The 15,380-nt window shown below is 48.4% G+C and overlaps 1 protein-coding gene across 10 annotated transcripts in view; it reads right to left on the bottom strand.

The window, feature by feature from the left end:
- FHAD1 (forkhead associated phosphopeptide binding domain 1) overlaps positions 1–15,380 on the bottom strand; it is a 113,461-nt gene that overhangs the window by 88,060 nt on the left and 10,021 nt on the right. For all 10 annotated transcript variants that reach the window (XR_004903070.1, XR_004903071.1, XR_004903073.1 and 7 more), the window contains exon 3: positions 3,477–3,683. Coding sequence is in view for 2 of the 10 variants with exons in the window: in XM_028513170.2 (XP_028368971.1) it covers positions 3,477–3,683 (207 nt within the window). In the remaining 8 variants the exon portion in view is untranslated. The remainder of the gene's footprint in view (positions 1–3,476; positions 3,684–15,380) is intronic.

Here is a 15,380-nt window from a genome sequence, read left to right as displayed (position 1 = left end):
CTGTGTGTGTTCACGTGACCACGAAAGAGTGCTTCGCTCTGTCTGCAGACCGGCCGGTGATACCACTCTCGTTGGCGTCAGACTGAATGGTTTTCTCCCCTCCTTTATCCACAAGCTGGGACAGCGTTGAATTCCATCGACTAGCTGTGTGGCCTTGGGGAAACGACTTACCCTCTCTGAGCTGTGGATTCCTCGTCTGTGAAGTGGGGACTGTGAGGGAACCTACCTCCTAGGCTATTGTAAGCATGCAACTAGGGAAAGCAGGTGAAGTGCTCAGCACAGTGTCGTCAACATCCGGGATTCCTCCTGCGACCCCACTGGTTTCTCTTCCCAGAGCGTCCTCTTCCTCTCTAGTCAAGGTCAGAGCTCTTTGTCACGCTTCCCACACTTCCCTGACGGAAGACGCGCCTCTTAAAATGAAGGGCCCCTTCCGTATCTGTACCCCCATCTCGATAACGATCTGACTGGCAATAATCAAAAGGCGGAAGCAACCCGAGTGTCCACTGACGACTGAGTGATGAACACCCATGGTCTGTGCACACAGTGGAATGTCATTGGGCCTTCAGAGGAAGGAAATTCTGACAACGCTATGGCATGGATGAACCTTGAGGACGTCATGCGAAGGGGAGTAAGACGGCCACAGACAGACAAACACTGTCAGAGCTCCCCTGTGTGATGAGGTTCCTGGGGCAGTCAGATTTACAGAGGCAGAAAGGATGGTGGCTGGCGGTGGTGAAGGAAGAGGGAGGTTTAATGGAATGGGAACAAAGTTTCAGTTTGGAAAGGCAAAAAAAAAATCTGGAGATGACCGCATAACGATGTGAATGCACTTAGTGCTACTGAAGTGCTCGCTTAAATGGTTAAGATGGTCAATGTCATGTGCACTTCACCACAATGAAAGAAATTAAAAACAAAAGCCCCCCCCCAAGTGCCTGCAAGGCCTTGTTTTGGGGGGCTGGCGTGGACGGACATGTTCTGGGGGGGACAGTGGTGTGGGCCGCAGGGCTCTGTAAACGCAGTCACGCTGGCCGAGCCGCACGCTGAAAGTGGGCGAAGGTTGTACTGTATCAGTTTTACCCCATGAAGCTGCTAAAAGCAAACAAATGCCACATTCACGGGAAGACTGTGGGGGTGACGGACGTGTTCCCAGGTGCACACACGTGTCACAGCCTATCCGGTGACACACTCGAGCACGTGCAGTGTACTGTATGCCGGCTACATCTCGATGAAGCTGTTTTTAAAGACAGCAGCACAGCTGTCCTGTGGGAACGAACTCCTCGTATTTCATTAAGCAACGTCCCCTCTGGATGGGCATTCCGATTTCAAATTTTCGGCTCCTGTAAATAATATTTCCATGACGATCTTTGTATTAAAAAATGCAGGTATTACTGGTCCCCCACTAGAAAGCCATGAAGTGAAAGTTCCCCAGGGAGGGGGCTTGGGAACTGGTCATTTTATTGAACATTCCAGACGAATTCTTGTAATAGGACATGTGAGAGGAACACTGACCCCAAATTCCCAAACTTGGGTTCAGTGGCTCTGGTTCCCAAGCAAACCTGTAAACACGCCACACAAACAGTCTGAACCGGGTTTCCCTTCTGTCCGGGGGGGCTGCGTGGGGATCACCAGGGAGCAAGTGGGAATGCATGTTCCTGGGCCCGGATTCCAGGGTGTGTGTGTAAGGTTGCCAGGTTTGTATAAATAAACACATGAATAGGTAGATATATACATAAAGTATACATTAAATCTGAATTTCAGACAAACACCCCATATTTTTTTTATAGCATAAGTGGTCCCTTGCAATATTTGGGACACACAGGGTCTGGCAAGAGTAACTCCTGCTCCAGTGTGGCCGGCAGGGTAATGATATGGGCGGAATAATTTATAGTTTTCATTTGAACATTTCACCTAAAATGTCACACAGTGTGCTTGAGTGTGATATTGTTATGTTGCAGAGTTACATGCGTATGATTTTGTGATAAAAAGGGGGCTTTATTTGTGCCAGACCCTGTACTTATATTAAACAATTATTTGCTGCTTATCCGAAATTCAAGTTTAACTGGGTGGCCTGTGTTTTAGCTGGCAACCCCAAATTCTCGGGCCTGGGTGAGCCCCAGGGACCTGCACTGCTGGTCTGCTCCACACATGGTGGTGATGTGGGGGTCCTCAGAACCTGTGTTAAGAACCCCTGATGGGGTCCACCCCCTTCTGGGTCAGGAGCCCCTCCTCAGGGCTGCCAGCCGACCCTGGTGCACCCCAAGAGCAAACATGCTTAAAATTGGTCCAACAGGAAAAGGCAGCTGAGCAGCAGCAGGAAAAACTGCCCCAGATTCACAAAGCCAAACGTGATGGATGTGGTGTCACAGCCTGGGCGGCCTGAGGGATGCTGGTGACCTTCCTGGAGTCTCTATCTAGGGCTGCCTATGAGCCCCGCACCCCAGGACTCTGTCCAGATCCTCCAAATTTCACTTATTTATACTCAGCCTCGTCCCAGAAAGAATTTTAAGCCTCGGAGGTCTCAGTGCATGCAGCATCCTTGGTGGTGGGGAGTGAGCCCCTGGGACACGGGTGACAGGTATTAATCGTGCGTTCACCACGAACAGGTGATGTGCAGGGAGCGCTGCAGTGACAACCATCTCCTTCAGCCCTTGGGATTCACCTGCAAGGCCACTGCTGTCATGGCCCCGTTTGGTAGACAAGGAAACCGAGGTCCTGAGGGGTCCAATGGCTTGCTCAAGAGCGCGTGAAGTAAGCAAGCAGCTGAGCTGGGATGCTGACCCAAGCCTGTGCCACCAACCACTGGGCTACCCTGCCTCCCTGGTGAACCATAGGTTCCTCGTGACTGAGCTTTCGTGGGCGAGCTTTGCGTTACATTCTGCTTGGACTGGGGCCACATTTAGGCCCTGGACCCAGGAACACTTCTGATCCGGGTCACAATGACAGCTGCCGTGTGTTGAGTGTGCGCTCAAGGCTGGACACGGACTTACAGGCTTTACAGACAGATTATTCTCGGCGCCGCACGCTCTTCAGAAGGCCAGGCACACAGAGAGCCCTGGCTGAGATCACAAAGGTAGGACGCTGCAGGGTGCGACCTGTCTAAAAGGGAAGCCTCCACCTCCGAGTTTCCAAAAGCACACGCCTGCTTTCCATCCGCCCTCCCCAAGCTTCACCTTTGCAGGAAAAATCCTGGAGTTCTGCAGTGGCCATTATAAAACTCTTGTGTGTAATTCCACAGATGCCCAGAAGAGGGCGTGAGGATTCGCCCCTCGCAGGACCCACTGGGACGGGTCTGAACGTCACAGAACAACTTTCCAGCTGACACTTCTGCGCGCAGCGTGAAGTCAGAGTGATGCGCACTGAACCGGCTCCACCTCTGGCTCCATCTGAGCCTCGGGTGCAAGATAGGCAACACCACTCTGCACCCCTGCCCACCCTCCCCTCCCCGCCCCACCCCCACCCGACTCCGCCGGACTCACTGAGGGTGCGTTTTCGATGACGAGTTCGTAGGTCAGCCCTTCAGACCCAAACCGCAGGATGTCTCCGGGCAACAGCTTCACAGCCACGTTCTGAATGTGGCACTCGTTGACGAAGGTGCCGTGGAGGGAATTGAAGTCCTGGAGGACGAAGCTGCCCTCGGCCTCGTTATATTCGATGAGCGCGTGATGGTTGTCGATGTCCGCCGACTGCAATGGGGGAGGGGCGGTCAGAGCCAGGGAAACGAGGGTAACCTCGCGGCCCTGACAGTTGCCGTGCCGCTGGGTGCGGGAGTGTGCCAAGCGCCTCACCTGGCTGAACGCTCACCACAAAGCTCATTTTAAAAGGGAATGCTGAGGGTCAGAGAAGTTAAGTGACTTGCCCAAGGTCACACAGCAAGTACGTGATGGAGCTGGGCTGTGTGCTCTCCCTGACTCCAGACCCAGAAGAGGCACCCGAGTGTGCTGGGTGGGGAATCAGGCAAGTCAGAGGCAAAGGGACCTCAGGGGGGCCTGAATGGGCACATGTTCTGTTTCCCCTACTCTGCACGTGTGATTAGTGATTCCCTACGTGGTTAGTTATTTCCATTACTTCTTAAAATGTATCTAACTAAAGGGCCCTGGCGTGACAATGCTTCCTGAAAAGAAAAGGGCCCCAGTGTGTCTGTGAGTTGGCAGTGGGGGCAGAAGGCTCCTCTGTAGTTTCAGTTTAGTGAGAAGAGCGAGCAACACTCAGCACCCAGCGGGAAATACCGCATTCCCTGGTGTCGGGACCCTGGACTGTGGAGTCCTCTCTCTACCTTCTCTGGACACTGCCTGTGAGTGTCCGGACACCCACACCCAGGACTGTGTGATTATTTTCTAAGTTTACTTTCTCACAGAGCCTCATCTAAATTTCTTTAAAAAAAAGATTTTATTTATTTATTTTTAGAGAGAAGGGAAGGGAAGGAGAAAGAGAGGGAGAGAAACATCAATGTGTGGCTGCCTCTTAAGCGCCCCCTACTGGGGACCTGGCCTGCAACCCAGGTGTGTGCCCTGACTGGGAATCGAACCAATAACCCTTTGGTTCACAGGCCCATGCTCAATCCACTGAGCTACACCAGCCAGGGCTCATCTAACTTTCATACAAAGACTACTTGCACTTCCAAATCTATACTGAAGTCCCATAACATAGCAATAAACAATATCTTATATTAATATAATAGCTTATATCACACAGCTTTATTATAGTATTGTATAATAATATAAGAGCTTATCTTAATAGATTATAATTAAACATTGCATGCCAGAAAATTTGCTGGATGCTTCATTGCCACAATAATCCTGTTTCATTTCTGCAATAATCCAAAGGGATAGTTCCTCATTTTGTAGATGAGGAAACTGAGGCACAGAATCATATTAAATTTGCCCAAAGTCATCCAGCTTGACTAGCCTGGCTTGTACCCAGGTTTACCTGATTCAAATGTCTGTGCTCTTACTCACTTTGCAAATTTCTGCCAAATACCTTGGCAGTCAAAATATTGAAACATGCACACACAAAAGCAGGAGTAGCTATACTGATTTCAGATAGAGCAGACTCCAGAGAAAGGAACATTATCAGGGATGCAGGTGGGTGTTTCATGCCAATAAAGGGGCCCATTATTCTCCAGGAAGATACAGCAATCCTTAATGTGTACGTTCTGAACAACAGAGCATCAAACTACGTGAGGCCAACACTCATAGAACCGTGAGGAAAAGCAGACAAATCTGTTTGGATGGTTAGAGACTTCAGCGTCCCTCCATCAGTAGCAGATCCAGCAGGCAGAAAATCAGTGCGGATAAAGTCGAACTGCACAGTGCTGGAGGTGACTGATGTTTACACACTGTGTTACTCAACAGCAACAAAGTATACGTCCTTTTCAAGTTCACCTGGAACTTGACAAACACAGACTGCATTCCCTGCCACAAAACATACCTCAGTAAGTTGAAAAGAACAGAAATTATTGAAAGTATTCTCTTAGATCGCAATGGAGTTAAACTAGAAATAGACAGCAGAAAGCTGGAAAATACGAGACTTTTTGGAGATTAAATAACACACTTCTCAACAGCATATGGGTTGAAGAAGATGTCTCAGGTGAAAGAAAAATGATTTTGAACTAAGAAAAGGAAAATACAGCTTATCAAAATGTGTGGGATGCAGTAAAAGCAATGCTTAGAAGGAAACTTATAAAATTGAATTCATCTATCAGAAAAGAAAGGTGTAAGAATCAACAATCTAAGCTTCTGTCTTAGGAAACTAGAATAAAAAGAGCAACATGAACCCGGCACAGGTTGTGGGTTTGGTCCCCGGTTGGGGCACGTGCAGAAGGCAATCAGTTGATGTTTCTCTCTCACACAGGTATTTCTCTTCCTCCTTGGGTGAAGGTAAAGAGGAAAAAAAGAAAAAGGAAAAAAAAAAAGCCTGACACAAGCAGAAGAAAAGAGATAAAAATTATACCAGAAATGAATGAAAATAAAAAGCAGGATAACAATAGAGAAAAATCAATTATACCAAAAGCTGGTTCCTTGCAAAGGTCAATAAAACGGCAAGCCTCTAGCAGACTAACCAAGAAAAGAGAATGGCTCGTCTCGGCTCCTGCTTCACAACTTCCTAAGTCCCCTCGCACGAGCAACAGGCCACCTCAGTGAGCCCCCAGCCCCCCGTTCCCCTTGCTAAGTGGCCCCAGACCCTGCAATAGCAGCAACCAGCCTAGATCCACAGTTTGGCTTTGCCTGGAATCTCCAAATCCAGCACAAGCAGCAGCCATCTCAGACTGCTTCATAGCTCAGGCAGAGCAGAGGTGGGGGCTGACCTTGGCCTGCACCACCTGGGAGATTCCAGGGCCTGCACACCCAGTGGACAGCTACAGACCTCTTAGGAGCACCATCACCCTGCCCCTGCCCAGCTGATCCTCCACAGAGGGCGGAGGTTGATGGTCAGTGGTCACAGCCAATCCTTGCAGCTGACTGGCCTGGGTAAATCCCTCCCACTGACCTGCCAAGAGCAATCAAGGCTCAACTACAAGAGGAGGGAGTGCTCAGCTCACAGAGAGGGCACACCTCAAGTACCCAGGTTGGGTGATATGGAGGCTGTGACACTGGGCACTACAGGACACTTACTACATTAGGCCACACTACCAATACAGGGAGTCAAAGCAGCTCTACCTAATACACAGACACAAACACAGGGAAGCTGTCAAAATGAGGAGACAAACAAACATGGCCCAAATAAAAGAACAGGTAAAAACTCCACAAAAAGAACTAAAAAATAAAAGGAGATAAGTAATCTATCAGATGCAGAATTCAAAATACCCTGTTATAAGGATGCACAAGGAACTGAGTGAGGACTTCAGCAGCATAAAAGAGATGCAGTCAGAAACAAAGGATTCACTAATTGAAAGAAAGAACAATTTACTGGTAAACAACGGTAGAGCGGATGAAGACAACAATCAAATCAATGATGTGGATGGAGCATAAAGAAGTAAAAAACAACCAATCAGAACAACAAGAAGAAAAAAGAATTAAAAAAAATAAGGACAGTGTAAGCAGCTTGTGGGACAACTTTAAATGCTCAAACATGAGAATCATAGGGGTGCCAGAAGAAGAAGAGAAAGAGCAAGAAATTGGAAACCTATTTGAAACAATAATGAAAGAAAACTTCCCTCGTTGGTGAAGGAAGTAGACTTGCAAGTCCAGGAAGCACAGCACATTCAGAACAAGATGGATGCAAAGGGCCCGCTCCAAGACACAACCCCATTAAAATGCCAGAGGTTACAGATAAAGAGAGAATCTTAAAAGCAGCAAGAGAAAAGCAGTTAGTTACCTACAGGGGCATTCCCCTAAGACGGCAGCTGATTTCTCAAAGGAAACTTTGCAGGTTAGAATGGACTGGCAAGAAATATTCCAAGTCATGAAAAGCAGAACCTACAGCCAAGATTGCTCTACCTGGAAAAGATACTTAGAATTGAGGGGCAGATAAAATGCTTCCCAGAGAAGAAAAAACGAAAGGAGTTCATCAATACCAAATCATTATTCTATGAAATGTAAGAGGGACTTATTTAAGAAAAAGAAGAACATCCAAACTATGAACAATAAAATGGCAATAAATACGCATCTACCAACAACTGAATCTAAAAAGAGACAGAATCATGGACACAGGGATCGATTTGATGGTTGCCAGATGGGAGGTGTGTGTGAAGGAATGGGTGAAGAGGTGAGGGGATTAAGAAGTACAAACAGGTAGTTACAGAACAGCCACGGGATGTAAAGTGCAGTATAGGAAATGGAGCAGCCAAAGAACTTATGTGCATGATGCATGGACACGAACAATGGTGGAGGGATTTCCTGAGGGAGTCGGGGGTTCTGGGTGGAGGGAGGCAAAGGGGGAAAAATGGGGACAACTGTAATAGCACAATCAATTTTCAAAGAAGTCACTTGCTCTCCTATATACCAGCGATGAACAGCTGAAATTGGAAATTAAAAACACAACATCATTTACATTATTATCAAAACCATGAAGTACTTAAATGTAAGTCCGACAAAATATGTACAGTCTACCTAGAGAAAACTACAAAATATTGAGGAAAGAAATCAAAGATCTGAATAAATGCAGAGATATTCCGTATTTTATTTGCAATTCCATCACGATATCTGATGTTTAGCATCTCCTCATACGCCACCTGTACATCTTCTTTGGTGAGGTGTCTGTTAGATATTTCGCCCATTTTTAAATAGTTTTCTTTAATTGTTGAGTTTTAGGACTCATGTATTTTGGAAACATGTTTACAGCATCTTTGTTTATAATCGCCCCAAACTGGAAGCAGCCAAGATGCCCTTTAAAAGGAATAAACGCAGCTGCTACACCCACATAACGAAATACAGTGAGTGATAAGAAGAAATAAGTTACCAGGCCACACATACACAGGCAGGAATACCAGACGCACATTGCTTAGTGCAAGACGGCCATCTGCAAAGGTGTACACTGTATCATTTTAACTACAGCACGTGCTGGAAAAAGGAAAACTAGAGACAGTGGAGAGACCAGTGGTTGCCGGGGCGCAGGTGGGGAGGGGAGGGGAGGGTCAAACAGGTGGACCACGGGGATCTGGGGGCAGTGGACACTCCGTGTGGTGTTGCCGCTGTGCTGGATACAAGCCGTTACACTCTCGTCCAAACCCACAGGACGCAGGGCACAGAGAGTGAGCCCTGACGTGAACTACGGACGTTAGTGAACAATAATGACACATCGATGCTGGCTGTAACAAACGTGCCCCACTAACCCGAGATGCTGGGAACGGGGGAGACTACGTGAGCTTTGGGCCAGGGGACACCTGGGAACTCTGCACCATCTGCTCAGTTTCCCGTAAACCTAAAACAGTTCTACACATATTTTTCAGAAACACTAAAACTTACTCGTTTTTTGGGAAGTGCCACGCACGTCGTCTGCACCACTATTCCCATTGACCTTGGCGCCCTACGAACCCATGGTGACCCGCCAAAGAGAGAAATTCTATGTGCTGCCTTTTGGCCTTTCTCTTCCCAGGCCTCATTACTTTTAGTTCTTTAAAAGCTGTCAGGCCATTACTAAGAAAGCAAAGGCAGCAGAACGTTTTGAATGACTTTGCAAAATGGAATGTGGTTCTGCCATGGCAGGCCCAGAGAGAGCGTCCTAGTTCTGCCCGAGAGGACCACCGGCTCCCTCCTCGTACACGGACAACGGCCACCAGCTGCTGTCGGGCAGAGTCCTGCTGCGACATAGGCCAAGTGTGTAAGCTCCGCCCTGCTGAGTGTGTAAGCTCCGCCCTGCTGAGCTGCCCCACCAGGAGAGGAACGTTTCTATTCTTATTACCGTCACTGGTAGCTAATGCATTTTGAGCACTTCCGGTGAGCTGGGCCCTACTGAAGCACTGTGAGTGTATTCTCTTACTTAATCCGCACAGCAGCCCTGTAGAGAGGGGGTTCTGTTATTACTCCCATTTTATGGAGGAAAAAGCTGAGTCTCAATGGGTGAAATGGGAGACTCGCATTCTGTTGATGCCAACACCAGACGAAGGCACTGCAGGAGAAGACTGTATACCAACCTCCCTTGGGAACACTGATACAAAAATCCTCAACAAAATTCTAGCAGACTGAATGCGACAGCACATCAGAAAGAACACACACACACACGGTGGAATATTATTTAGCCAAATGGTAAGAAGGAAATCTTGTCATTTGCAACAACATGGATGGACCCTGAGGGCGCTATGCGAGGTAAAGAAAGTCAGGCAGCTGAAGGCAAACGCTGTGTGATCTCACTTGTATGTGGCATCTTAAAAAAACAACAACTGAGCTTATAGATACAGAAAACAGATCGGTGGTTTGCAGGGACAGATGGGGGGGGGCTAAGGAGGGTTCAAGACGTATAAACTCCCACTTATAAAATAAGTAAGTCCTGGCAAAGTAGCGTACAGCACGGTGACTCTAGTTTATAATACTGTACTGCGTATTTAAAAGTTGCTGAGATGGCCCTGGCTGGTGTGGCTCAGTGGACTGAGTGCCGGCCTGCAAGCTGAAGGGTCGCCAGTTCAGTTCCCAGCCAGGGCACATGTCTGGGTCCCTGGCCAGGTCCCCATGTGGGGACAGGTGAGAAGCCACTGATTGATGTATCTCTCAAACATCGATGTTTCTCTCCTTCTCTTTCTCCCTCCCTTCCCCTCTCTCTAAAAATGAGTAAATAAAATCCAAAAATAAAATAAAAGTTGCTAAGAGAGTAAAGCTTAAAAATCCTCAGCAAAAGAAAAAACATTGTAACTATGTCTGGTAACATGTGAACTAAACTTACTCTGGGGATCATTTTGCAATATATACAAATATCAAATCATTATTTTGTATACCTGAAGCTACTGTAATATTATATGTCAATGACACCTCAATAAAAATAGATGATAAAATAAAAGGATTATATGCCATGACCAAGTGGAATTTATTCCTGGAATGTACGCTTGATGGTTCAACATACAAAAATCCACTAGTGAGATACATCACACGAATAGAAGAAAAAAACATAACCATCTCAACTGATGCATAAGAGCATTTAACAGTATTGAACACTCTTTCATGATGAGAAGCGCTCAGCAAACCAGGGATAGAAGGAAATTCCCTTGACACAATGCAGGCCCTGTGGGGAAAGCCCACAGCTAACATCCTCGATGGCGAAAGACTGAAACTTTTCCTTAAAGACCAACAGCAGGATAAGGATACAGTTTCTGCCACTTCTATTCACCATGGTAGGAAGGCTTAGCCAGACCAATGAGGCAAGAGGGAAAAAAGGTATCCCAACTGGAAAGAAATGATCTGTGTTCAAAGACAGCAGGATCTTTTATGTAGAAAATCCTACAGATTCCATACACACACCAAAACCCTGTTAAAGCTAATAAACTCAGTGGCACAATGGGAGGTTACTAAATCAACACACAAAAATCCGGTATGTTTCCATACACTTACGATAAACAATCTGAAAAAGAAGAAAACAATTTCATTTACAATAGCATGAGAAAAACTTAGGAATAAACTTAACCAAGCTGGGAAAAGATGTGTACACTGAAAACTGCAAAATGATGCTGAAAGAAATTAAAGACAAATAAATAAAGTAAAAAGATATCTTGTGTTCATGGACGGGAAGGCTTACTCATGTTAAGATGCCATTGCTACCCAGAAGCACCTACATATTTAATGCAATCCCTATCCACTGGGATTTCAATGGTATTTTTTTTCCAAAAATAGAAAAATCAAGCCCTGGCCGGCATAGCTCAGCGGATTGAGTGCGGGCTGCAAACCAAAGTGTCACAGGTTCGATTCCCAGTCAGGGTATATGCCTGGGTTGCAGGCCATGACCCCCAGCAACCGCACATTGATGATTCTCCCTCTCTCTCTCTCTCTCTCTCTCTCTCTCTCCCTCCCTCCCTTCCCTCTCTAAAAAATAAATAAATAAACTATTAAAAAAAATAGAAAAATCCATCCTAAAATCCATACGGAATCTTAAGGCCCCCTGAATAGCTAAAACTATCTTGAAAAAGATCATAAAAGCTGGACGTTTCATACTTGCTGATGTCAAAGCTTATTACAAAGGTATAGTAATCAAAGCAGTGCGGTAGTCCTAAATTCAGACGTATAACCAACGGGAGCAGAAAAGACAGCCCAGAAGAAAACCGTTGCCTATACAGGGTGGGGCCTGATTATCCAGGTGGGGCTAATCCATTCCCATGAGCCCTTGCAAGCAGAGAACATTATCCGGCTGGATTGGAGAGATGAGTCAGAAGGGAGGTCAGAGAGATTCGAAGCAGGAGAAGGACCCACTGCTACTGGCTTTATGTGAGGGGCCAGGAGCCAGGTCATGTGGGCACCCTCACCAGGTTCAGAAGACCTGCAGCTGACAGCCAGCAGGAGATGGGGACCTCAGTCCATGACTGTGCAGGCTGGATTCCACCAGCCCCCGGATGGACCTGGAAGTGGATTCTTCCTGGAGACTCCTGGCCAGCGGACGCCTTGATTTTGGCCTCATGTGACCCCAGGGCAGAGGAACCAGCAGAGTCTACCCCAACAAACTGAGATAATACATTTCTATTGTTTCAGGTAGAAAACAAATACAATCACTAAAATTCACCGCGACATTCACCACCGCCAGGCACTGTTCCAAGCACTTTGCAGTAATTCAGCCTCGTAACACAGCCACTCCCACTGCCCCCCGTGGCACAGACACAGAAATCGCGACAGCGAATGGCTGTGTAACTTGCCCGGGCCCTACAGTCCATGAGGGCAGAGCCAGGCTCCCAGTCAGCCACCTGGCGCCCCCCACGTGCACTTGGCCGCTCTGCCTAATCGCCCACCCAAATAACGAAGATCATTAATTTCTTCCCATTTTAAAAGCCTTCTCAGGGGGGAGTTCCACCTTCAAACAAGTTAAATGCTGAATTTAACCTGGCTTACATTTTACACTGTTGACAAAGGAACAGCCAAAGGTGTAGAGAGTTTTTACAGGAGTCTATTTAAGTCAAACTGACGACATTATGCCAGGGAGCAAGATCTCAAATGCTCCAGAGAGTAACAGTTTTGCAGCTTCTTTTATGCATTTGAGATTAAGGAGGGAAGTAAGGAGGATTACTGGAGGGGAGGAAAAGGCAAGGTATGGCTCAGATTACAAAAAAGTTAACAAGATTAAGTGCTCTCTCTCTCTCTCCAGAGGGTTAGTGTTACCTTGAAGGGGTGTTACTTTTGGTGTTTCAAAGGTGTGTTAATCACAGGAACCTCTCACTGAAGAAGTTACAGACCTGGGGCCTGACTACCCACCGTGACCTGCCCAGTTAGGAAGCTACCGTCAGATCGCCTGGGGAGGTTACTTTCCATTGGAACCCCTCCCCCCATTTTTCCATCCGCTTGTTGCCTCCCCCTCCAGACCTCAGCCCTCGCTGTTTCAGTATCTAGGATACCCTTTCCTGCCTGGTCTGCCTGGAAAATCCCCAGGCTCCTCTTTACCGAGGCAGCTCAAGCTGCCGTTTCCGACCCCCAGACGGGATTCTTGCAGGCTCTCTGTTTATAGCCCCCGCTCCTCTCTGCCTTGGAAAGCACCTCGAGAACATTTCCTCTTTACCGCGGGCTGCCAGTAGATGGCGCCGCACTGTGTGTTGGATGAACGAGGATCACAAGAAAATTCATTTCAGCGGTCGCTGGCAGTTCTCATTTAGGGTTCCACTGTATGAATTCCCCTAGCTTGGCCAACTACCCCATGATCTCAGTTAACTCCCACGGGACTTCAGAGATTTAGATTTTTAGAGGTTCTCAAAAGCTAGATTTACACCCAAAGAATGAAGCTTCTTTTTTTTTAGAGGCTTTTTGAGTCTGCCTAGAATCTGAAACTCGGTTCCCCTTCTCTGACTAACGGTGTGACTCCAGGCACGTTGCCTAACTTTTCTGAGCCCCATTTCCCCATCTTGGAATGAACATTACGATGATAAGTGTAGTTCCTACTCCACAGGCTCGTTCTGAGGATATAATTCTGTAAACCCATACACTGAACATACACAGAATATACACGAAAACATGCAAGACACACTAAGGAGTCTATACATGTATGCTGCAGCTGCCTGTGTCATTCGTGCTTTCAAAAGACAATGACCTTCCACCTAACACCCATTAGAACGGCTGCCGTCATGCATGTGCACGCGCGCGCGCGCGCACACACACACACACACTGCCCCCACACCAGAGCCCCAACACCACCGGAAAATAACCAGTGCTGGTGAGCACAACCCTGTGCGCTGTTGGTGGAAATGCACACTCGTGCAGCTGCTATGTCGGTTCCTCAAAAAATCAAAAATAAAATGATCATATGACCCAGCGAGTTCACGTTCGGGTATCCCCCAAAGAACTGAAAGCAGGGACTTGGCCAGGCACGTGCCCAGCCCCGTGCACGGCAGCGCCACCTGCAGGAGCCCGAAGGTGGATGCAGCCCAAGCGCCCGTCAACGGAGGAGTGGACGCGCGGCTTGGGCGCCAGGCAGACGCGAGGGAATAGCATTCAGCCTTAGGGAGGAAGGACATCTGGACAAAGGCTGCAATGTGGGTGGACCTTCAGGACATCACGTGGAGCGACGCGCCTAGACTCGTCACTCACGGAGACGGAAAGGGGAGCGGTGGCGGCCAGGGGCTGGTGGGGGGTGGCAAGGACGGGGAGTTAGTGTGTGATGGGGACAGAGCTTCAGTTCTGTGCGATGGAAATGTTCTGGAAGGGTAGGGGAGACGGAGGTACAACAGCATGAATGCACTTACTGCCGCTGAACTGTAGACGCCTAAAAAAGGTTAGGGCGGTAAATTTTGTGTTATGTGTATTTTACCACCAAACACACACACACACACACACACACACACACACACACAAAACCCAGGAACAACGGTTACGTTCAAGCCCTTTTCTCTGAACTCTTCCCGTCGGAAGCCGCCCGCCTGCCAGACGGAGGTAGGCCTGTCATCGTGCTGGGAACTGACCGATGACGTCAGCCCCCGTTTCCAGCTGCCGGGTCTCCAACGGGGGAGAAAAACGTCCCAAGGGACCGATGTGATCAGATGGGTGAATCCCCAGAGGAACCGTGCTCTGGGGGGCCGCCCGGGGTGCAGGGGGGGAGTGTGGGAGCTGGACCCAGGCAGGAGGGTGTGCCTGCGAGAGCAACAGGAGGGTCTGGTCACTGCACCCCGGGCCTGCTTCTCTCTGTGGCTTTCCGCACAGAGACTGAGGGGGTGAGAGTCCACATCCAGACCTTACGTCTCAAAATGTGGGGGTTCACGCATCATGAGAGAAAAGCGAATTAACATGACACAGGTGCCGCATTTCACCCCCTAGATCAGGGAAGACCCAGCAGCGAAGACACCAGGACTGAACAGGTGCCCACTGCTGGCGAGGAACTAACTGCATCTGCAAACCCCTGGAGGGCAGTGGGCCACACCCGTCGGAGGTACGGGGGTGCGTGCCCTTTGCCACGGCAGGCACACCCGCACATCCGTGAAATGACGCACACAGGGCCTTCCCAGTGGCCTTGTCTCATGATAACAAATGAGATTATGACGTAGGCTCTGAGAGTTATTTTTGAAGAGGCAGCCCGGAACTGGCAGGTGCCAGCCACAGGGACGAGAGTCATCTGGCTACATGGCTTCCGGTGGGTTCGTGGGATCCGTCTCGCTCCACAACCTTCAGAGCCCAGATGGGAAGGGGCTGACATGTGCTAGAGACACGGCCCCAGCAATGAGGAAGGGGCCGCTGGCAGGGTGATGTCCACCAAGGGCGGAGGCCGCAGGCATGGGCATTTCATCGCTATCTTTTCTGTCCTTGTTTTTTCTCCTCCACCTGCACCGTCTAGGC

The sequence above is a fragment of the Phyllostomus discolor genome, chromosome 5 (assembly GCF_004126475.2).
Source record: "Phyllostomus discolor isolate MPI-MPIP mPhyDis1 chromosome 5, mPhyDis1.pri.v3, whole genome shotgun sequence".
Classification (NCBI taxonomy): domain Eukaryota; kingdom Metazoa; phylum Chordata; class Mammalia; order Chiroptera; family Phyllostomidae; genus Phyllostomus; species Phyllostomus discolor.
This window is presented reverse-complemented; position numbering and strand designations above follow the sequence as displayed.